Here is a 24,424-nt window from a genome sequence, read left to right as displayed (position 1 = left end):
CCTAAAAACATTCCGTATGGGGACTTCCGGTTCAAGATGATGACATAGGAAGATGCTGAACTCACTTCCTCCCAAAGACCCCAAATCTATACCTACGTAGGGGACAAGTTCCTCTTTATAAAGAACCCTAAAAACTAGCTGAGCAACTCCTACACATCAGGCAATATGAGAACAAAATACCCATATCAAAGCAGGTAGGGGTCTCACCATAAACCCCACCCCTGGTGCAGTGACCACAATCAGGAGGGAACTCAAAACCTGGAGCTTCTCCTTGAGGGTGAGGGGTTTAAGCCTCATATTGGAGACACCAACTTTTAAGACCTGCACTGGGGAGATGAGCTCCCAAAACATCTAGATTTAAATACCAGCGGAACTCGTTTCCATGTGACCGACAAGGCTACAGTGACTGAGAAACAGCTCTTAAAGGGCTTGCTTGCTGGGACTCACCTGTTATCTGGGACCAGTGCAAAGACAACCAATTGAGAGGTGCCAGACATAATGTGAAAGAGACTTATTTGCTTACCTTAAAGTATCAACTTGAGGGGCAAGCATCGAATTTAACACACATCTAGAGGCCTACCGAACTCTCTGGGGATGGAGGCTGGCAGGCTCCATCTTTGTGTGCCCCTCCTGCCTCCCCTCCATTTCAACGGTATCTCCCAGAAAGGAACTTGTACCCTCCTTGAGCACTCTGATTCTTATGGCTACTGCCCAGGGATACCTCTAGATCATCTAGCTCTGGTGGCCACTGGGGCTTATGTGCAAGAGTCCCAAAGGAGAAAAAGAGTTCTTAAGTGGCCCCCACGGCCCGGCACATCAAGAGGCAATAGTCTAAGAAAGTCTTTCTGTGAAAGAGGTCTGTCAGCTTGACTTCATAGCTATGGCCTGAGGGGCAGCCTTCTAATTAAACACACATCTAAGGGCCTGCTATGAAAACCTGTCCAGAGATCTCAGAGGGCACTATCTATGTGCTTTTCCTCCACTGTGCTCCAGAGCACAAATGTATCCTCTGGGAGAGCTTTTTACACATATCTGATGGCCAGTTTTTATGGTTGCTACCCAGGGACCAGGGAATGCTTCATGATCACCTAGCTCTGGTGGCCAGCAGGACTTGCATTCCTGGGTCCCATGGGATGTAACAAATGGAGAAACAGTTCTTAGTTGGCTACCACTCCCACAGCACTTCACAGAAAGAAGACTAAAACACACTCACAGGGTTTTTGGGAAAGATGCCTATTTGCTTGAACTGAGCTTTGGCCAGAAGAGCAGGCTTCTGATTTGGCACATATCTAGGGGCCTACAGAGCTGCATTTGGGGATGGAGGTCAGTGGACACCATCTTTGCGCTTCCTGTCTTCCTTGCTACAGATCACCAGTATCTCCTGGAAAGGAACTTGTACACTCATCTGCCCTGATTTTGTGATTGTTACCTAGGGGATACCTCTAAATTGGTGGCCAGTGGACTTAAGCTTGTGATTCCACAGGAGGTCTAGCTTCCAATCATCCTGGACCCAGGTGCTGACTGAGATCCTGCTCTTAGGGACACTGTTAGGTCTTGGCAAACCCTCAAATATTGGGATCCACTAAAAATAAAATAGGCTGCTTCAACAATCACAAAGGTTTGAGAGACAACCAAAAGCTAGGGCAGGATTGAACAGTAAGGTTCATCTCATATATGAGGCTACTCCTTCAAGACTGGATGTTTTATCTAATACATAGAAGTCAACACACAGAGTCAAAGAAATTGAAGAAACAGAAATATCTTCCAAATGGAAAAAGGAGAAAGAAAAAACTCTCAAAAGAAGTCCTTAAGAAGAGATGAATGATTACAGTTGAAGATAATAGTCATGAAGATGCTCACCGAACTCGGGAGAAGAATGAACACAGTGAGAACTTCAACAAAGAGATGGAAATATGAGTACCAAATAGAAGTCACAGAGCTGAAGAACACAAAACTGAACTGAAAAATAAACTAGAGGGATTCAACAGCAGACTAGATAAAGTAGCAGAAAGGGTCAATGAACTCAAAAACAGGCAGTGGAACTCTTTAATCAGAGCAGCAAAAGAAAAACAAGAGTGTAGATATTTTAGGGGTCCCAGAAGGAGAAGTGAGAGGGAAAAGAGTGGAAAACTTATTTTGAGAAATAATGGCTGCAAACTCCCATTACCTGGGGAATGAAACAGATATCCAGATTCAGGAAGCCCCAATATTTCCAAATAAGAGACCCAAAGAGACCAACACATTATCATTACAATGTGTGGAGAAAAGGGAAGCCTCCCACACTGTTGGTGGGAATGTAAATTGATACAGCCACTGTGGAGAACAGTATGGAGGTTCCTTAAAAAACTAAAAATAGAGCTACCATATGATCCTGCAATCCCTCTCCTGGGCATATATCCAGAGGAAACTGTAATTCGAAAACACACATGCACCTCAATGTTCATTGCAGCACTGTTTACAATAGCCAAGACATGAAAGCAACCTAAATGTCCACCAACAGGTGAATGGATAAAGAAGATGTGGTACATATATACAATGGAATATTATCAGCCATAAAAAAGAATGAATTATTGCCATTTGCAGCAACATAGATTGGACCTAGACATTATCATACTAAGTGAAGTCAGACAAAGACAAATATGTGATATCACTTATATGTGGAATCTAAAAAATGATACAAATGTACTTAGTTACAAGATAGAAATAGACTCACAGAATTAATATTGTTAAAATGGCAATATTACCCAGAGCAATCTACAGACTTAATGTGATCCCTATCAAATTACTCATGACATTTTTCACAGAACTAGAACAAATAATTCTAAAATTTATATAGACCCATAAAAAAACCTAGAATTACCAAAGCAATCGTGAGGAAAAAGAACAAAGCAGGAGGCATAACCCTCCCAGATTTTGGACAATACTACAAAGCTACAGTAATCAAAATAGTGTGGCACTGGCACAAAAACAGACATACAGATCAATGGAAAAGAATAGAGAGCCCAGAAATAAACCCACACACCTAAGGTCAATTAATCTTTGACAAAGGAGGCAAGAATATAAAATGGGAAAAAGTCTCTTCAGCAAGTGGTGCTAGGAAAATTGGACAGCTGCATGTAAATCAATGAAGTTAGAACACACCCTCACATCATGCACAAAAATAAACTCAAAATGGCTTAAAGACTTAAACATAAGACATGACACCATAAAACTCCTAGAAGAGAGCATAGGCAAAACATTCTTTGATGTCATTCTTTGATGTAATTGTACCAATGTTTTCTTAGGTCAGTCTCTCAAGTCTCTCAAGGTAATAGAAATAAAAACAAAAGTAAACAAATGGAACCTAATCAAACTTACAAGCTTTTGCACATCAAAGGATACCATAAACAAAGCAAAAAGACAACATACAGAATGGGAGAAAATGTTTGCAAATGATGCAACTGACAAGGGCTTAATTTCCAAAATATACAAACAGCTCATATGACTCAACAACAACAAAAACCTAAAGCAAAAAATGTGCAGAAGACCTAAAAAGACATTTGTCTAAAGAAGACATACAGATGGCCAATAGGCACATGAAAAGATGTTCAGCATTGCTAATTAGTAGAGAAATGCAAATCAAAACTACAATGGGGTACCACCTCACACCAGTCAGAATAGCCATCATTAAAAAGTCTACAAATAACAAATGCTGGAGAGAGTATGCAGAAAAGGGAACCCTCCCACACTTTTGGTGGGAATATAAATTGGTGCAGCCACTATGGAAAACAGTATGGTTGTTCCTCAAAAAACTAAAAATAGAGTTGCCATATGATCCAGCAGTCCCACTACCGGGCACATACCTAGACAAAACTGTAATTCGAAAAGATACACGCACCCTTACGTTCGTAGCAGCATTATTTACAGTAACCAAGACATGGAAACAACCTTAATGTCCATCAACAGATGAATGGATAAAGACGATATGGTACATATATACTATGGAATACTACTCAGCCATAAAAAAAATGAAATAATGCGATTTGCAGCAACATGGACGGACCTAGAGATTATCATACTAAGTGAAGTAAGTCAGAAAGAGGAAGACAAATACTATATGATATCACTTATATGTGGAATCTAAAATACCATACAAGTCAATATATCTATGAAACAAAAACAGACTCACAGACATAGAGAACAGACTTATGGTTGCCAGGGTGGGGGTGGGGTGGGGTTAGCAGAGGGAAGGAATGGGAGTTTGAGATTAGCAGAGGCAAACTGTTACATATAGGATGCATAAACAACAAGGTCCTACTGTGTAGCACAGGGAACTATATTCAATATCCTGTGACAAACCATAATGGAAAAGAATATGAAAAAGAATATATATATTTGTATAACTGAGTCACTTTGCTGTGACTCAGAAATTAACACAACATTGTAAGTCAACTATATATATGGGAAAAAACTGGAATATTCACAAATGTGTAGTGATCAGACAACATGCTGTCAAACAACCAGTGGGTCAGAGAACAAATCAAAAGAGAAATAAAATACCTTGAGACAAATGAAATGGAAATACAAATATCAAAACTTATGGGACAAAGCAAAAACAATTCTATGTGGAAAGTTTACCTTAACAAATGCCTACCTCAAGAAACAAGAAAAATGTCAAACAGCCTAACTTGTACCTCAAGGAACTAGAAAAGAAGAACAAATAAAGCCCAAAGTTAGAAGGAAGGAAATAACAGAAATCAGAGTGGAAATAAGTGATATAGGTAAACAAGATTGATAAACTTTTAGCTAGACTCAATAAGAAAAAGAGAGATGACTCAAATAAAATCAGAAATGAAAGAGGGGACATTATATAACATCAATATTATAACTGATACCACAGAAATACAAGGGAACTCTTATAAGAGACTACTACTGTGAACAATTATACACCAACAAACTGGACCACTTAGAAGAAATGGGTAAATTTCTAGAAATATGCAACCTACTAAGATTGAATCAGGAAAAAATAGAAAATCCCAAAAGGCCTATTTTTAGGAAGGAGATTGAATCAGTTACACACACACACCCACACACCCACCCACCCACCCTTCCAATAAACAAAGGTCAGAACTGGATGACTTTATTGGTGAATTCTGTCAAACCTTTAAAGAAGAATTAGTACCAATCCTTCTCAAACTCTTCCAGAAAACAGAAGAGGAGGGGATACTTCCAAATTTTTATGAGGCCAGCATTACTCTGATACCAAAAATAAACAAAGACACCACAAGAAAAGAAGTTACAGGACAATATCCTTGATGAAAAGAGATGCAAAAATTCTCAACAAAATATCAGCTAACTGAATTCAACAATAGGTTAAAAGGATTTTACACCATGATCAGCTGGGGTTTATTCCAGGGATGCAAGTATGGTTCAACATCCACAAATCAATCCATGTGATATACCACATTAACAAAATGGAGAATAAAAATCATGATCATCTCAATAGATGTGGAAAAAGCATTTGACAAAATTCAACATCTATTTGTGATAAAAACCCTCAACCAAGTGGGCATAGAGGGAACATATGGCAACATAATAAAGGCCACATATGACATGCCCACAGCTAACATAATCAACAGTAAAAGCTGAAAGATTTTCTTCTAGGATGGGGAACAAGACAAGGATGCCCACTCTCACCACTTTTATTCAACATAGTACTGGAAGTCCTAGACAGAACAGTTAGGAAAGAAAAAGAAGTAGACATCCAATTTAAAAAGAAGTAAAACTGTATCTGTTTGCAGATGACATGATCTTATGTACATATAGAAAACCATGTAAAGATGCTTCCAAAAACTGTTAGATCTAATCAATGAAGTCAGTAAAGTTGCCATATCCAATACTGGTATAAAAAAATCTGTTCCATTTCTATACACTAATAATAAACTTAAGAAAATAATCCCATTTATAACTGCATCAAAATGAATAAAATGCCCAGGAGTGACTTTAACCAAGGAGATGAAAGGTCTCTACACTGAACCCTATAAGACATTGTTGAAAGAAACTGAAGAAAACAAATAAATGGGAAGATATTTGTGCTCAAGAATTGGAAGAATTAATATTATTAAAATGTCCATACTATCCAAAGCAACATACAGATTCAGTGCCAACCCTATCAACATTCCAATGGCATTTTTCATATAAATAGAACAAACAATCCTAAAATTTGTATGGAACTACAAAAGACCCAGAATAGTCAAAGCAATCCTGAGAAAGGAACAAAACTTGAGAAATTACGTGCTCTGATTTTGACTATATTACAGAACTATAGTAATCAAAGCAGTATGGTATTGGCATAAAAACAGATACATTGACCAATGAAACAGAATAGAGAGTTCAGAAATAAGCCCATGGATATATGGTCAAATAATTTATGACAAAGGAGCCAAGCGTATACAATGAGGAAAGGACAGATGCTTTAATAAATGATGCTGGGAAAACTAGGTAGCCACATTCAAAAGAATGAACCTAGAACACTATTTACACCATACACAAACATTAATATAGACTGAAGCCTTGAATGTAAGACCTGAAACCATAAAGCTCCCAAAAAAAAAAAAAAAAAAAAAAAACGTAGGTAGTAAGATCCTTGATATAGGTCTTGGTGATGATTTTTTAGATTTGATCCAAAAATCAAAGGTGTTGCCTTTAAAGCAAAAATAGACAAGTGAGACAACTTCAGACTAAAAACTTATTCAAAGCAAAGGAAAACATTGACAAAATGAAAAGGCAGCCTACTAAATGGGAGAAAGTATATGCAAATTGGGATTAATGTCCAAAATATTAAGAACTCATATCGCTCAATAGCAAAGAAACAAACTGATTAAAAAACCACAATGAGATATCACCTCACACCTGTTAGAATGGCTGTTTTCAAAAAACAAGAAATAAGTGTTGGTGAGATTGTGGAGAAAAGGGAAACCTTGTGCACTGTTGATGGGAATGGAATTTGGTAGTCACTATGGAAAACAGTATGGAGGTCTCTTAAAAAATTAAAATAGAACTACTGTGTGATCCTGCAATTCCACTTCTGGGTATTACCTGAAGGAAATAAAAACACTGACTAGAAAAGGTATATTCAACCCAATGTTCATTGCAGCAGTATTTACAATAGCCAAGATATGGAAACAATCTAAGTGTCCATCAGTCAATGAATGGTTAAAGAAAATGTGTATATTATACCATGGAATATTATTGAGCCATTAAAAAGAAGGAAATCTTGCCATTTGTGACAATATGGAAGGACCTTCAGAGCATTGGGCTAAGTGAAATAAATCAGACAGAGAAAGACAAATATTATAATCTTATATGTGGCATATTAAAAACAACACCTAGGAGCTATAGATACAAGGACTGGGTTGCTGGTGGCCAGAGGCTGGGGGTGGGGGCTGGGCAAAATGGTTGCAGGGGATCAAAAGCTACAGATTTCCACTTATAAAATAAATGTCATGCAGATTGACTATAGTAATAGTATATTACATATTTGAAAGTTTCTCTGAAAGACTAGATCTTTAAAGTTTTCATCAGAAGAAAAAAAATTTGTGCTTATGTACGGTGATGGATGTTACTGAGACATAATGTGGTGACCATTTTGCATTATATACAAATATGGAATCATTACATTGTGCACTTGAAACTTGTGTTGTGTCAATTACACCTCAATGAAAATGAATAAATAGCATCCCATATGGCAAAGGTATTACTATCATCACCATCATCACCTTTTACATGATCACCCAAATGGGATACTACATGGCTTTAAAAAAAAGCTGATTTTTTTCATAATATACCTTGTACACTATTTAAACAAGCACACATCAGAAGAAGTGAAACACACACAGTTGCAAAAATAAAAATGGGAAAATACTAAGTTAAGCTTTTGGGAGAGATTTCTTACATCATTTTTATACAAGTATATATTTTCCTTAAACCTAGAGGATTTACTTATTTTTTGTCCTAACCATAGATGATATTATGACCAACTTTAGCAGTCTGTTTATACAGTGATTCTTTCTAGGAAAATGCTTTTAAGATCTGAAGTAGATTTTTTTATCCAAAAGTTATATTCAACCTTCCTATTAATTAAACTTTTTGGATTAGAGATATTTCAACTGGCCAACTTAATATTGTTAGCATTGAGTAGGTTCAAGTATGGTTTTACTCTGTTTTTGCTCTCTAGCTTCCTGAGAAAATAAATGAATAATAGTTTAAATATGGAAAAAGATTATTATTTTAAAATCTCCTGCCATAGCCAAACACAAGATTGACTAAATCTTTCCAGGCAGATCTGCTGAAGATTCTGTCTCTTAGAACTGCCTTCTTGATTCTCTCTTTTTAAGTATTTGAACTATGAACAGAGTCTTTTATAAACCTACGTAAGTTAAAATAGAATGGCCCTATTTTCGTGTGGTAATCAGAGTGAATGAAACATCGAAAGGTAGAGAGTTTTAGCCTCTCTAGAATATTTTGCCATCATCTTCGTTGCTATCACAGTAATATTTAGTAAGTACTTACATGATAAATTCTTTACTGAGTACTTTATATACATTGTCTCTTCTAATCCTTACCTTAACCCTATGAGGACAGTACTGTTATTACCAGCTATCAAATGTGTGATCTTAAAGTGTTATAGAGATTCAGTAAACGCATATAAATAATACTTGCAACATTGATATTTTTTCACTTTTCTTTCCCTGCTTCTCTGCCCACATACTAACTTTGCATTTAAAGAGTTTTAAATAAACACCTCTACTCACTGTGCATTTACTCCCCGGCAGATTTCTGTGTAAAGCTCCTGGGAAATAAAAGGTGAGCTGATATACGTTATCTTCCTAGACTTTATAAAATGTGACTCTTTAGAAAGGACTGCTTGAATCAGTGCTATAGTTAAGTCATGACCAACAATTACTGGTTGAAGTCTCTTGAGAGTTTGGAATGTTTAGTGAATCAGCAACAGATCAGGCATCAGGATAAACAAATAAGAGAATCAAAAAATCTGTGCTATCCAGTTACTGTAGTTTAAAATACAAATGCACTTCCCATAGGAGATGAATGGATTCTAGGATTGGGACGCACGTTAGGAAAATGATTGAGAAGTCACTTTGTGGGGTGTAGGAGAATGGTGCTGTTTTTTTTCTACAGTTCTTTTGAGTTTATTGAGAGGAAAGTTAATAGTAAAGGTGATTGTTCAGTTTCTCTAAGTGTGGTCTTCTTTGTGCTGCAGTGGAAAATGTAGCTGCTCTCTTTCTTTTACCTCCTGACCTATCTCACTTTCTTCCCTACTAGGAAAATGTTGACTGTGTTTTGGCGAAGATGCATGGCCTCGCGGGGACAGCTGTGTGCCAGAGGGCTCTGTGTGGGAGGCGTACTTCAGGCCAATTTATGCAAGCAGCAGGTCATTCTAGGGCCGTAGGCCAGAATGCAGTGTGTCCTCTGGCTTGGAGACACGCAGCTCCTTGGAGCTGAGCTACCGTGCCGTCTTAGTAAATATTTCCTGCCCCCACGATCACTTGAGGAGCGGAACTCCCTGGAGATGTCTGTGTCTCGTCCCTCACAGCTGGCTTTTTCACAGAGGCCAGATACTGACTTAGCCATCCTGGCTGTGATTCAGGATGACCAAAGCCCACTTTAGCCTGCTTTCTTGATTTTGTATTGAGAAACAGTTGCAGCAAAGCAGTATCTGGGAAGAGGAATGCCTCTTCCTCTGCATGGTGAGTCCCGCTGTGCCCTCCCAGGGCAGATGTGAGCCTTAGCAGCTAAAGACATGGCCTCACCTGTGGGTTCTCTGTGCCTTTTATTGTAAAGCTGGAGTCAGGTTTGAACACAATACAATTTCCTAAATTACTGATGACACATAACTGACTGCTCATGCTTAAATCTGCATTTGCTGCCTGGCATACTGTTGACCTGTTGAAAAAAATAATGAACCCTGTTTCTTAGTATCTAGTTTACATGATGGGGACCTGATGAAGGAAGTATTTTCAAGCATTTTCAGTCATAGGAAACATTATCAGAGATCAGTCAAGATAAGACAAATACAAATCTGCCTTTGCTCAAAAATGGGTTGTGGGTTATTCTCAGAATTCACTGTTCTTTGCCTTTCCCTGTACTCTGCTGTTCGGTGTCTTTTTCCCAGAAATTCAAAGCACCTGTCGTACCACATCTTAAAAGAAGGAAACTAAAAAAAATAGACTTATTTAGAATACAGCTGGGTTTACTGTGCAAAGAGTTTGCTGATGGCTCTTAGGGTTCCTTTCACTGTAACAAAGTGCTGTCCTCATATTTGCCTAGTGTTTTGGGCCACCTATGATTGGGTGAATCAATTTGGGATACTTTTATTATTCAACTCGTGTATTCTTTTAAAGGCAAATCTTCAGTCTCGTTTTAAAGAGAACAGAGGCCCTCAGCTCAGTCACAGATATTTTCACCAGTCGTCTAAGATGCTGTTTAAGTAAGTTTCAGTTACCCTCCCCAGTAGGGAAGCTAGACACGTTCCAGATATGCCAGCTGCATGGATTTAACATTGATGACCTTTCACAGGACTTGGAGATTTTGTTTGGGTTTGTGTCTGCAAGTAATTCATAACAGTTTTTTTAAAAATCAAACGTTGTGCTAAAGATTTCCTTTTATGCTTTCTTTTCAGCTCCTTGGCTGCTGGTATGTTTCTTTGTTTTCCTAAATTTACAGTAGCTGTCAGTCTTATGCTGAGTTCTCCTCTCAGTAATGCACTAAATTGTGCAATTCTTTTGGGCTCATTTTGGAACAGGCATCCTTCCCAGAACCTAGTTGGCTTCTCAAAGGTTAAACACTTTTGGCAAAAAACTGCAAATATGACCGAATAAAACCATAAAAACTAAAAACCACAAGAACAGAGGGAAAAACAATTATTTCTGACAGGGAACTACATGGATGCAGAGGACACATCTTTTTTTAAAGTTTGTTTCTCCATTTAAGTCTCCTTAGTTTGTTAATTCTTATAATCCTCTCTTTGCTTCAAATAAACCAACAACTTAATGCCTTTTATGATTCTTCATTCCCTTGGGGGTAGGAGGGGTGGTGATGACAGAAACTATAACAGCTATTTCTTCTTTGTTTAACCTTTTCATTACCCCAAGTCACAATCAGACTAGTCTTTTAGAACACAACTGAAAAGAAAAATGCTTTTGGAAAGGAATACAAATCAGGTTATTAAATTGATTTGACAGAATTTAGGGATTCATTTTTTGGTTTGCTTCTTTTGTTGTCATGTCTAAGTATTTTTCTGTTTATAAAGTACAGAAAATGAGTGTGTTTCTGGTAGATGTCTCTATAAATGCACCTTGCTTAATATCACTTCAACCTCTAAAATGAATTTTGGTTTCTGACTTCTTTAGGTGCCCTGTTCATAGATTTGATTTTTCAGAGCAGCCCAAAGTGCTTTTCTAGTAAATTATGTAGGACCTATGTTTTAAGAGGATGACTATTTTTGTAAATTTTAATGTTTATATAAAGAGCTTTTTCTTTTGAGACCTCTGTCATAACTGTCTATTTACCAGTAGAGTTCCTGTGTAATCTCTACATTGCTCCGGTTCATATAAATATGAACCTAAATTTTTAAGTTTTAAATTTAGATTTCTTTTGATTGAGACATCATCTCTCTCTTGGCTGCCTACCCTCTGATGTCTATTTCAGCAGTGTAACTTGAAGTTTATGAGTTCACAAACTCATCAACTTTGTTCTTAATTTGTTGAAGGATAACAGTTACTATCAAGTCTTCATTAAAAGCAAAATTTAGAATCATCTTTGGGAAGGAAACGTGAATCGAGGCTGAAAACAGATCAGCAAGACAAATCAGCAGAAAGCAGTTGGATTTATAACTGATCTTCCCCCAGGAAGATGAACTAGGGGTTAGAAGTGACCCATCCCTGCATTGGTAGCACAGCATGCTGGGTTAGACCATGGATTGTAGAGGTAGATTGTGTGGGTTCTGACCCTGGCTCTACTACTTCCTGCCTCAATGACTTTTAGCAGATTTGCTAGGTTTTCTGTAATCTGTCTGTGATAAAATGGGAATAATACCATTACTGCTTCTTAGGGATGTTATTTGAATCAAATGAATTAATTTCTGTAAAGAGCTTAAAACAGAATTACAAAGTTTCTTAAATAGTTAAAAAAGTGAAAGAGTGATGAAAATATCTCTTCTCCTAAGATAACACATTTCTTAATTAATAAATGCTTTTTCTTCATTAATGCCAAGCTTCTTAGTCTATGTAAAACCACCGTTTGTATCTGTTATAGAAATTACACTATGTTGTCAAAGGCAGTCTAGAAATGGAGTGTTTGATCTATTTAGCACTGAGAATTTATTTTCTCATGTTCCTTGTTTACTAAAAATACAAAGCTTAACAGACTTAAATTACTTTGTAGATCTTGTAGGCTAAAAGTAGGAGTTTGGAGAGATTCTATTCTTGGCTTAGGACTTCTGATTTTTGTATCACAACTGTCATTATTGTCTAAGATATGGAAGAGGTTTTGATTCTCAAATGAATATGTTTGGGGCTTCCCTGGTGGCACAGTGGTTAAGAATCTGCTTACTAATACAGGGGACACAGGTTTGATCCCTGGTCCAGGAAGATCCCACATGCCATGGAGCAAGTAAGCCTGTGTGCCACAACTACTGAGCCTGTGCTCTAGGGCCCATGTGCCACAACCACTGAGCCCATGTGCTGCAATTACTGAAGCCCACACACCTAGAGCCCATGCGCTACGAGGAAGAGTAGCCCTTGCTCACCACAACTAGAGAGAAAGCCTGCCCACAGCAACAAAGACCCAACACAGCAAAAAGAACAAATTAAAAAAAGAAGTGAATATGTTCTGTGAGCGGCAATGAGTTGTTTAGTTGGGAATATCACTCCCATTCCTCTTCATCCTGAGGGCAGCTGATTTCACACCAGTTACATTCAGTTCCTCCCTCCTGATTATTTATTGGTTTCCCTTCCCTTTCTGTATATCAGAATAGCTGGACTCCCTTGTTTTGAATCAAACACTCAAACTTTTTATTTCATTCTGCTACCAAATCTTGTTAATGCCTCCTCTTCTTTTCACTGACCCATTTGCCAAAGTTGGCTATCTGCCACTATACTTCTTCAGCCATGTAATCCCGTATCTCCAGCTAAAAATGAGATTTGATTTTAATTTCTCTTCATCAGTTCAAACTCTCAAGGTCAATCATTAACTCATCTGTCTCTTATCTCTTTTAACTACAAAAAGCCACATACTGAGAGAGGACAATCATATTTGACAAAGGACTGATGTCTTGACTATATGAAGAACTTCTACAAATCAATAAGAAAAAAAGGCAATTCAATAGAAAAGTGAAGGGAATACATGAACACCTGTTTCAAAGAAGATAAAACACAAATGGCCAACTAAATGAAAAGATGTTCAAACTTATTAGTAAACAAGCAATTGCAAAGTAAAACCCCCATGAGAAGCCATTTCACACTCAACAAATAGGCATATATGAAAATATGGCAGTTTCAAAGATTGGTGAGAATGTGGAACGATGAGCATTCTCATGCTTGGTTGGTGGAAATACATTTTGGAGCAATCATTTTGGAAACAAATGTGGTATTACCTAACTCAAACATATGCATGTCCTGTGGCCAACAATTCTACTGCTAGTTATTTAGCATGTGTGCTCTAGAAGACTTGCACGGAACTGTTTCAAACATTAATGTTTGGGATAGCAAAACACTGGAAATGACCAAAATATTCCCAAGCAACATGGATAAATAAGTTATAGTGTATTAAATCAATGGAATATATACATCTGGAAAACAAGTGAACTTTACATGAATCAAGAAGGGTAAATCTGAAATACATAATATTGAGGAAAAATGCTACTTCTGGGAATTTATATGGTATCATTTCCTTTCTGATACATTATGTAGGGATATTTACACATTCACTATTGTATAAAGTACAATGAAAAGCAAAGGAAGAGAAAGATGACTTAGGAAGGGACCAAAGAAGGCTTCCAAGGTATTGTGACCCTCTATTTCTAAGGCTGGGGGGAAGGCCATTCTTTCACCTTTAAGACTGATAGATTCATTACATATAGTTCAATGTATATTTTATGATTAATACATAAAGAATCTAATGCTCAATAACTATACTTAACATTCTTCAGTATCAAGTGAGTTTTTGTGGATTTCCCCTCTTAGTCTTGAAATACAAGCATTTCACAGCAGAATACAAAGTGAAGGCTGGAAGTATCCTTAGACACTAAGGGGGGAAATTGGGGGGGAGGGGCAGTTAGGGTGGGATGAATTGGGAGATTGGGATTACCATATATACACTACTAATAAGAAAAAAATATCAAATCGTACACTTTAAATATATGCAGCTTATTGTATGTCAATTATATCTCAATAAAAGTTCTTAAAAAACATGTCCTTAGAATTAATATGGATATTTGTTTGAAGGCATATTGAATAGAACTGAGTTGCTTGCCAGTTAAACACTAGTTTCTTAATAGGAATAATAAAAATAAAGCTAGCTCTTTATAACATTTCAGATATTTTACAAATCATGATGATAACATAATCCTGGAAAAACTCTACTGAATAAATACATATAAGATATTAGGATAAAAGTTTATAGAAAGCATGTAGAAAGAGGGAAACTATAGACTCTCTAGAAACAAAGAACTTTCCAAGGCCGTGGACTTGGATCCATGTAGTTGATTTCACTGTTCTCCTAATACGATTGGCTATAGTAATCCCCACTTATCTGTGGTTTTGCTTTCCACAGTTTCATTTACTCACAGTCAACTTCAGTACCAAAATATTAAATGGAAGACTCTAGAAATAAAGAATTCACAAGTTTTAAATTGCATGCTGCTCTGAGTAGCATGATGAAATCTCACACCGTCCCAGTCCATTCCACCCAAACCATGAATCATCCTTTGTCCAGCATGTTCTGCCTTTTCATCATTTAGCAGCTCTCTTGGTTATCAGACTGACTGTCGCAATATTTTAGTGCTTGTGTTCAGTAACTTTTATTTTACATAATAATGGCTCCAAAACACAAGAGTAGTGATACTGGCAACTGGAATGTGTCACAGAGAAGCTGTAAAGTACTTCCTTTAAGTGAAAAGGTGAAAGTTCTCAACTTAATAAGAAAAAAAAATTATATGCCAAGGTTGCTAAAATCTATGGTGAGAATGACTCTTCTATCCATGAAATTGTGAAGGAAAAAGAAATTTGTGATAATTTTGCTGTTGCACCTCAAACTGTAAAAATTATGGCCACGATGCATAATGAGTGCGTAGTTAAGATGGAAAAGGCATTAAATTCGTACAAGATATTTCGAGAGAGACTACATTCACATAACTTTAAGAATATTGTTATAATTGTTCTGTTTTACTAGTAGTTATTATTGTTCATCTCTTTGCCCAATTTATAAATTGAACTTTATCATAGGTGTGTATGCATAGGAAAAATATAGTATATATAGAGTTCAGTACTATCCATGCATTCATGCATCCACTGAGGGTCTTGGAATATATCCCCCACTGATAAGGCAGGACTACTGAACTACTAAACACATTTAGGGAAAGATGGAGAGAAACTCACAGACTTACAATTCTGCGATCTTTTTCCAATGGTTCCATAGACAGTTTTATATGAGAGTGGGCTTGGCACTGAGAAGAATGGGAGGAAACATTGGTGTATTTTTTTAGCCTTTAATTTTTGGGGGGGATGGGGGGTGCACACTGAATGGCTTATAGGACCTCAGTTCCCTGACCAAGGATTGAACCCAGACCATGGCAGTGAAAGCCAGGAATCCTAACAACCGGGCCACCAGGGAACTGCTAGTCTTCAATTCTATAAACAACTCTGGAGTTTCCTTTTTGAGTTTTTTATGACTCTCTCGCCTTTTTGCCATCTGGCATGTAGAGTATGTATTTCCCACATTTCCCCCTTTTACAAAGTTATAGACTTTCTACAAAGTTAGAGCCTACAGGGAAACAGGGGAATGTTCCAGGAGTTGGGGGGTTTATGATGGAATACACAGTTTTATGAAACTCCATCAAAGGCACTCAGTCTTAAAGCCAGATACAGAAACACACAAGTCATGTGACAGTGGGATTCAGGTAGGGATTGTTCTGTACTGTTGCTGTTGTTGGAAGCAGAATCCCCTCATTAAAGCTTCCATTGTAAAAAATTAAAAAAAAAGAAGGAAAGGAACACAAATACAAAGCCAGAAATAATCCTGCTAAAAATTCACAAATATTTCTGAAATTAGACAAACATCTTGTAACACTGGTCTTAAATTATTTTATTACGTGTTAAAGTCTTCCAGAAATAGAAATTTTCTTCAATTGCTCCTTTTACTTGCCCCAAAATTCTAGAGGAAAGAAGTTTAGAATATGGTGTGCTAAATTTATTAGCTTGTAATCTGTTTGATTTCTCACTTTTTTTATATCAGTTCATGACATTTGTTGTTTAGAGAGGCATCATTAGATATGTCTCAGGAAATAATAGAAATGTGAAGTACTTTGCACACAGGAAGTGGGAAAGCAGTGTTACTGTGTCATTATTCACATTTGCTAAGGTACAAATCCTTTGTTAGAAATAGGCAGAAGAACCATCCCAGAAACAATGGTTGGAACCAAAGAGTCTCACTGTTTTTAATTCTTGTGAAACTGAAAAAACTTGAGACCATAAAATTGAGCCAGTTTTATTAGAAAATAAAACATGTTGATCCCAGTTTAATGGATTCCAATTTAACTGTTGAATTAATTATTCAATAGCATACTGAATGTCTCATATCTAAAATTTTTTCCTTGTAATTTTGGAGCAGGTGGGTGGCGCTGAAGGAAATTTCTGTTTTCTGAAGGACTGTAATGTCATGGAGTCATTTAGCTGAAGCAGTAGGATGTAGGGAAGATGGATGAGAAGTGGAACCCAGGACCAAGGACCAGTGCAGTGTGTGAATAATACTGTAACCCACATTGCACACGCACATGTATACACAACTACAATCTTTTTTTTTTTTTTTCAGATGCAGTATCTATTTCTAAAGATTGCTCATCTAGAATTTAACTTGTTTCTTTTTACGCTTCCAGCCCACAAAAGACTTCTGGGACTACATATCATTAGGTTCTGGATTACTTAATTATTTTCATCAATTCTTATTATTCAGTATATTGATGATTTATATATTTTGTGTTCCTCCTTTTTCTGACTATGTGGTCTCCCCCCAACTGAAAATGAAGATTGCTGTGTCCACTGTATCCTGGCCTGCCTGTTCTGTGAATTCCTGACCCTCTGCAATATTGTCCTGGGACAAGCTTCGTGTGGCATCTGCACCTCAGAAGCCTGCTGCTGTTGCTGCGGAGATGAGATGGGAGATGACTGTAACTGCCCTTGTGACATGGACTGTGGCATCATGGATGCCTGTTGTGAATCATCAGACTGTTTGGAAATCTGTATGGAATGCTGTGGAATTTGTTTTCCTTCATAAATATTTATCTTTTCTTTGCGTTAAAACTGGAGAGTGTTTTAAAATTGTGCTTTTAAGGGGAAAGAAAAGCACATGGTAAGATTCTCATCAAACAATCCAGTATTTTGCACTGTTAACTCATTATTTTAGGTAATCTCTAAAAGCCTGTTTTTTTTCCCTCTAACCAAATCTACATGGTTTAATATGTGAAATTTTAACTACTTTTAAACTTCTTAATAGGTTACAATGACTGAGGGACGTTTTGACCAAAAAAAAAAAAAAAAAAAAAAGAGAGAGAGAGAGGGAGAGATAGAAAGAAAGAAAGAGAAAGGAAGAAGGAGGAAAGAAACAAAAAGCCAAAATGTCTCCTCCTTTTTATGCTTATTTCTATTTCTTTTAACCATCCTTAGGAGCCCCTTGCTCCAAATGTATTATTTCTCAGTGGGTATTTAAATCAGACAATTTTTTATTGATGTTTATTAATGGCTAAAAGTATGCATTCTTTAAAGTAAACTTGGGGAAACAAACCCACACAATCGTTGAGCACCCAGTATTCATCTCCATGCTCTGTTCCCCACTTGTTCAGCAGAGACTGAGTGCCTACTGCGTGTAATCTCCTGCTGCAGCACAGAGATGCATGTCATTCAGCTCTCATCCAGAGGAGCACAGGAAAGTTTAGCAGAGGAAAGAGACCTGTAAAGAATAAACCAGCCCACAAGGCATACTGAACTGAGAATTATGAGAGAGAGAAACTCAAAAGGCTATAGGAATACACAGAAAGGAAGAGCTAATGTCTACTGGAATATTCAGAAGGCTTCAAGGAGAATGTGGCATTTGAAGGAGGCCTCTTAGGATGAGTGATTCATCTGCTGCTTGAGTGAATTAGATTAGGGCAAGTTTTAGGTGACTAGCCTGAGCTGTGTGTGCCCTTGAGCAATTACAAGAAAAAATGCCTTAAGTATGTATTTTCTTTGGTTGCAGCAATACACCTTATTTTTTTTAACTGTAAAATTTAAATTAACAATATGCATTGTTTTACATAATTTAGATGTTATGATAAAGTTTTGATAAACGCTTTATTAAAAAAGCTATATTTTTTAAAGAATGTGGAATACTTTTGAAAAGTTGCACTTAAATTAGGAGATTTGTTTAATATTAAAATCTCAGCATTCTGTTTTTGATTTATTCAAAAGCTTTTCTTTTTGAGAGCTTTAAGTCTTTTGTGGGGGGTTGTTTTATTAAGAAACAAACCCCAAACCCAATATTTATAAACACAGTTAATCTTAAATGCAAACCATTCCTTCCAATGCAGTAGGAATCTTGACATCCACTGCTGTGACCAAATTTCACTATTGCAACTTTATATGAAATTAAACCAATATGGCAAGTTATAAAGATCCTTAAGTATAAAGAAATTAGTCAGTTACAAGACTTAACTAAGTCCTAGTGACTTAGTAAGTTACTAAGTTACTAAGACATGGAGACTTTGTGAGGTGCAGATGAAAGGGAGAGTACATTTTCACAGTACGTGCTCTCCTACTAAGTTTGAGGTCCCCAAATTGTAGTTTGGTTTGATTTAATGTAATTCCTTGTAGAAATTTTAAAAGTATACCTTTGGATGAATAGTTACTTTTAATTCTTCCAGGTGAATATCAAATTGATAGAAAAAACAAATGCAGACTTTTAGGAAGCCTTTTAGCAAATTTAGGCTTTTAAGAAAGATTTTAAACCTAAAGCATGGGTATGTCACTGATGGTTTTTCCTTTGAGATGAAAAGTAGTTTCTACTTATCATTATTTAAAGGCTTAAAAAAGAAAAAAAAAGTTAGCAAACTCTTGAATCCCCCTTTCAGTATTCTTTAAACACACACACACACACACACACACACACACACACACACACACACACACACACGGTTACATTGTCAGGTTTAGATAGAATTCTAGTAAAGAGCTGTCTTTCTCTTGTCTAAAGAGCGCCTTTGATGTAACAAATGAAATATAAGAACATCTTTCTACTATTTCATAGTAACCAGAATCTGAATATTTACATATACCCAAAGTTAACTTATGCATATATATTAGGATGTAAGAGTATCAACTTTATATTGAAATATAAAACCTTCTAATGACCTGGAATCATTAAAATATTATTTTTGTCCTGCAAAATTTTTCAGCCAAATTGTTTGTCTAATATTTAAGTGTATTCTGCTACTATTTGCAATGACGATATTAGCAACTTTTAAAATAATGTTTCTCTGTAACAGAGAGCATTAGTTGATAGCAGAATTTTATTCTCATATTTATATTCATAGTACTTTTGCTCTATTGTCTTTTCTGCAGTCATTCCATAAAGTACCTTATATGATTTTTTAAAAATAAATGAAAAAAACAAGAGTAGGCAAATGTGAAAATAGTTTCCATATGTATTTTAGAATTTCTGTATGGAACATATTTTGTTGTATGATATGGCCATCATGATGCAGTGCTCTAGTTTACAGTTATAGATTTGGTCTCTTTAAATGTGGAAACAATCTTAAATATTTTTAAACTGGATCTGTATTATCCTGAATATATTATTTTGAAATAAAAAAAATGACTTCTCTATTGTTCTTTAGCCTATTTTCAATCTAATTGATATATTGATATTTAAACAAATTTAACTATAATTTAAACTCTTGAGCTTTTCTGTTCTTGTTACCTCCCTTGCTAAAGATTTCCTAGTCTCCTTATGTAAATCACATGACTCATGCCCATAAATGAACTTTGAAAGATTCAAATCAGTTTATACTGCAAATCATAGCTGACAAATGATTTCAAAACAGTTTTCTTTTAAAAATTCACAATAGAGCAAAATGCACATTTTGTACATTTCTTTTTAGTAAATTGCTTTTATCTATTTGCTTTGGGATTATCTCCCAACTGATAAAAACCATGGTAGTTTTTTTTTTTTTTTAATACATATACTGAAATTAAACAAACGATCTATGGAACTGGGTATTAAATTGAATGAATTTCACCCAAAAGTAAATCGTCGTAAGTACTTTCAACTAGGGTTTTTAGGGGCACAATTTTTAAGGAGTAGGAAAGGTTTTACTGTTAGTATTTAACTCCCTTGCCCACCCCCCAACCCAAGTCACTTTATTTAGGAGAAGACTTTTTACTTAGGAATATAATAATGTTATTTTTGTGTTCTTACAGTATATTGACTATATCCATTTTCCTCACCTGAAGTAGTCAGTGTTTCTCTGAACAGTTCAAGGAGTAACCAAGGCAACCTTATGTAATAACTTTTCATTCTTTATCCATGCAAACTCTCTCAGTGCCCTAGGTTCTAATGTTATAAACATCAAAGTCACGGCCTAACATAAATAAGACTCGAGTCCAGAGTCTCTGTGGCTTGCCTTCTTGAATTCCAGTTTAAATCCCTAGATTTACCCAACCACCTAATGAATGTTTATTTATTAATGATTATTTTTCAAATTATTCAAGACCTTTATGCCCTTTCCAATTACTTGTGATTTGTAGGCCTGTAGGTTTATTACATCTAATCTGACAGGCAAGATAAAATTTCATCAGATACTACAATATCCATTTTTCTCTTATTTTAATACTAATATAGGCAAGCATGCCATTTTTGTTTTAAACACCAGTTAATATAGGGATAGGGTTTATTCCATACTTACTGTTTATATTTTAAAATTGAGGATTAGGTCCTACAAGGCAGTCTTTTTAGCCCTTCATCTCCATGTCTCCTATAAGCAATAAATTCATAGTGACTGTTTTCTCTAAGCCCTTCAAGGGAGTCAAAAAACCCTCAGGATGTTTCATCCTAGGGAAGGAGTTTGGCACTTCCCGTGAGAAAACTGTTAGTTCCAACAGTGAGGCTACTAATATGTACTTCCTCATTTCAGATTACTTTTAGAGATTTTGGTTAAAATGGAAGGGGTTGTGGAAAGGGGGTACCATTATAATGCAGCCCTAATGTGGACGGCGGTTTTTGCAAAAACTATCATTGGTGACTAAATCCAGCAGGTATTTTCACATTGCAAAATTCCCAGTGAACAATGGCTGCTCTCTCTACTTTAAAGGACTATGGATCAGTATCATGTGAATGATCAAATTTTGATAAAGTCAACAGGCTCTCTGGAGGTGAAAAGCATTCTAAGCAAAGCCACATCTGAGCCTCACCTGGAAAGCAGGATCTCTACCTAGGCAAGCAGAAGTCTGCACCACCTCATTCTTCATCAAACTGGGACAACCGTGTGACATTTTCCAGTGGGGCAACAACTATAGCCCCTAAGCTGCCAAATGTCAACATGAGTAGTTCCCTGCCTTCCAACTGAACTGTAGCCACGAGTTCTAGTTCTGTTGTTTGTCCATTATTTATGCCCTTGACCTCAGCCCTCACTAAAAGAGAATCTTGAATTTCTTTGTGAGGCGGACATGAAGAAATCACTTTAGATAACCATGCCTCGACCTATTAGCAACATGGGGTATAGATATATGTGTTAAAGACGAAGTATAGCTCTGCAATTAAGTGTTCACTTTCAGGCAGGTCTTTGTTTGAGATTCAGCGGAGAAGGTAATTATTAGGAAAATAGCGAAAAGCAAATTCAAACAAATTCTAAGTTTAGCTTGAAAAACTGAAAAGGTTCTTAAGTTCTGTCTGATGCATAAAGGGGTAGAAGCAAAGGAATTACATTCCAAAGCCAAGAAAGAGGGTGTACAAAAGCAGCTGATCCACTTGACATAGTTCATAGCCTTTTGCAAAGGAATAAAAGCCCGTTGAGCAGGGAACCAAAAGATCTCATTATAGGATGAAGCCAAGCCATATTAAAGCTTGTGCACTAGTAACTATGTCTAAAAACAGCCTGCTGTTTTATATTGAACCAATACATTTCTTAACTTGGTAGGTTGCAGTGTAAAGATGTACAGAGCCTGTCTGCTGGATGCTATGCCAATTACAGATGTGGCGGAGTGGTGTCAAACACCTACAAATAGTTAGGATCTCGAGCAATCTTAGAGTGAAACAAAAGAAGTCTTAAAATGTCACCTGAAAACCTAGATGGCACAGTTCATCATGTGTGTCTGACTCCCAGTGTCTCGAGATCACCTTTATTATATAATTTAATGTGGACGTCATATGATCCCTCAATCAGAATGCACAATTCTTTCAAGGACATGAATAGTGCCTGAGAGATAAGGAGAATATCTTTTAAAAGTAATACCTTCAGATGACAAGGCATCTGTGATCAGCTCTGCAGGAACTGTTTTATTGGTGTTGAGGTGAAGGAGGAGGGAAACGCCCACGAATACATATTATATTAGATTTTGTTAGAGCACCAGGAAGAATAATTGGGCATATTTACACAATTACATTTTAGTAAACTATTATGCCAGCTTAATGATAATACATCTTCTGGTAAAAGTACATTAAAGAGCAATCCTAAAGCAATCCGGCTGCTGAGGGCATTATTTTTTTCATCTAATTATTCACAAATTAATGAATAAAATTAAATTCTAATCACTGAAGAAAATGAAGCAATGGTGAGAATCAGAACTACAGATTAGTTAAAGCAAAGATATGCAATGCATAACAGAATTAAAGCATTTCTTTTATTCAAACTCGGTGCTTAAAAAAGAACAAATCCATCATCTTGAAATTTGACTTGTAGCTTGACATTAAAAATAATATGAGTAGAATTTTCAGTGGGGTAAGCACAAAACTAGTTCAAGTTGTGTCACTCTCAATTACTGTACTCAGGTGGTGTGCCCATTAAAATTCCCACTTGTGGGTTCCGCTCACTATGCAAATGGGGTCATTACCTGGAGAATTTAATTGGTTATGACACTGGGAGTAGGACTTTTCCTTTCAAAATAAACCTACTTACACACATTTTCACTAGAAATTTGATATATATACTTTGGATTGTTTTGCTCTATAAATATTTACTAAAATTAGACTGTCTTTGCTTCCTTATTTCTTACAAATAATTCAAAGTGGATCCAAATTACTTTGTGCATGTGGTTTCATTCATTTGCCTATAAGGCTAGCTAGAATGATCTTTTGTAAGTCATATTGCTTAACAAAATAGTATTTAAAAAGATCTTTGTGTCTTTCACACAACCCATCATATGTGGGTACATTGCCAGTGAAGGTTTTCATCATTGAATCGTTTCTGTCTTCTCTTTCATCATAGTTATAAATATTTACTTTGAAGGGCTTCTTCCATTTTTCTCCTTTTTTGTCACTTCAAAAAATGTACAGTTAAAGAGCTGACCTGCTCTCTTGGGGGTATAATATATAGCATTGCTGAGAAGCCATGCCTATAACACCTGCAAGGCCCTTATATTCACTGATAAGACCAGGTGAAGATATTAAGCTGTTTGTCAGAATTAGTTCTAGAGACAGTTCCACCAAGAACCACGAGACAACTGAATTTAAAAAGAACAATCATTATGAACAACTCATGAAAGGTACAGTTGTCCTTACATCTACCATCTGTTTCCACTAATTGTGGTGATTTCAACTAGAAAAAACCTGAGTTTACAGCTAGATAACAAGAATATTGATAATGGCCTGAATTTACAACAAACACTGAAATTACAGTATGGTTTAGTGAATGTAACATTAAACTGGGCACCCAGGAATTTAGTTCCTAGACACTGTCTCAACCAGCAGTTCTCAGAGTGAACTTGAAGTGGGAACATGATTGCTATAAGTATTAATGATATACTCTCAGGGAAGCATTAAGAGAGAGGGGTTCTGCAGTCCAAATTGGTATTACTATACCAAGTTGTACAACAAGCCCAGATTTTATCACTAGCTTATCTGGACCTAAAGAGAATATTTTTCCTTTAACGTAAAAAAGAATATTCTAAAATCAGAGAAAAAA

General features: G+C 36.3%; 1 protein-coding gene across 4 annotated transcripts in view; it reads left to right on the top strand.

Annotated features, from left to right (window-relative positions):
- MDFIC (MyoD family inhibitor domain containing) overlaps positions 1-20,130 on the top strand; it is a 91,125-nt gene extending 70,995 nt beyond the window's left edge. For all 4 annotated transcript variants that reach the window (XM_057730856.1, XM_057730857.1, XM_057730854.1 and 1 more), the window contains exon 5: positions 17,300-20,130. In XM_057730856.1, coding sequence (XP_057586839.1) covers positions 17,300-17,547 — 248 coding nt within the window. In that variant the 3' untranslated portion in view covers positions 17,548-20,130. The remainder of the gene's footprint in view (positions 1-17,299) is intronic.
- The last annotated feature ends 4,294 nt before the right edge of the window (positions 20,131-24,424 follow it).

The sequence above is a fragment of the Hippopotamus amphibius genome, chromosome 4, assembly GCF_030028045.1.
Source record: "Hippopotamus amphibius kiboko isolate mHipAmp2 chromosome 4, mHipAmp2.hap2, whole genome shotgun sequence".
Lineage (NCBI taxonomy): Eukaryota > Metazoa > Chordata > Mammalia > Artiodactyla > Hippopotamidae > Hippopotamus > Hippopotamus amphibius.
This window is presented reverse-complemented; position numbering and strand designations above follow the sequence as displayed.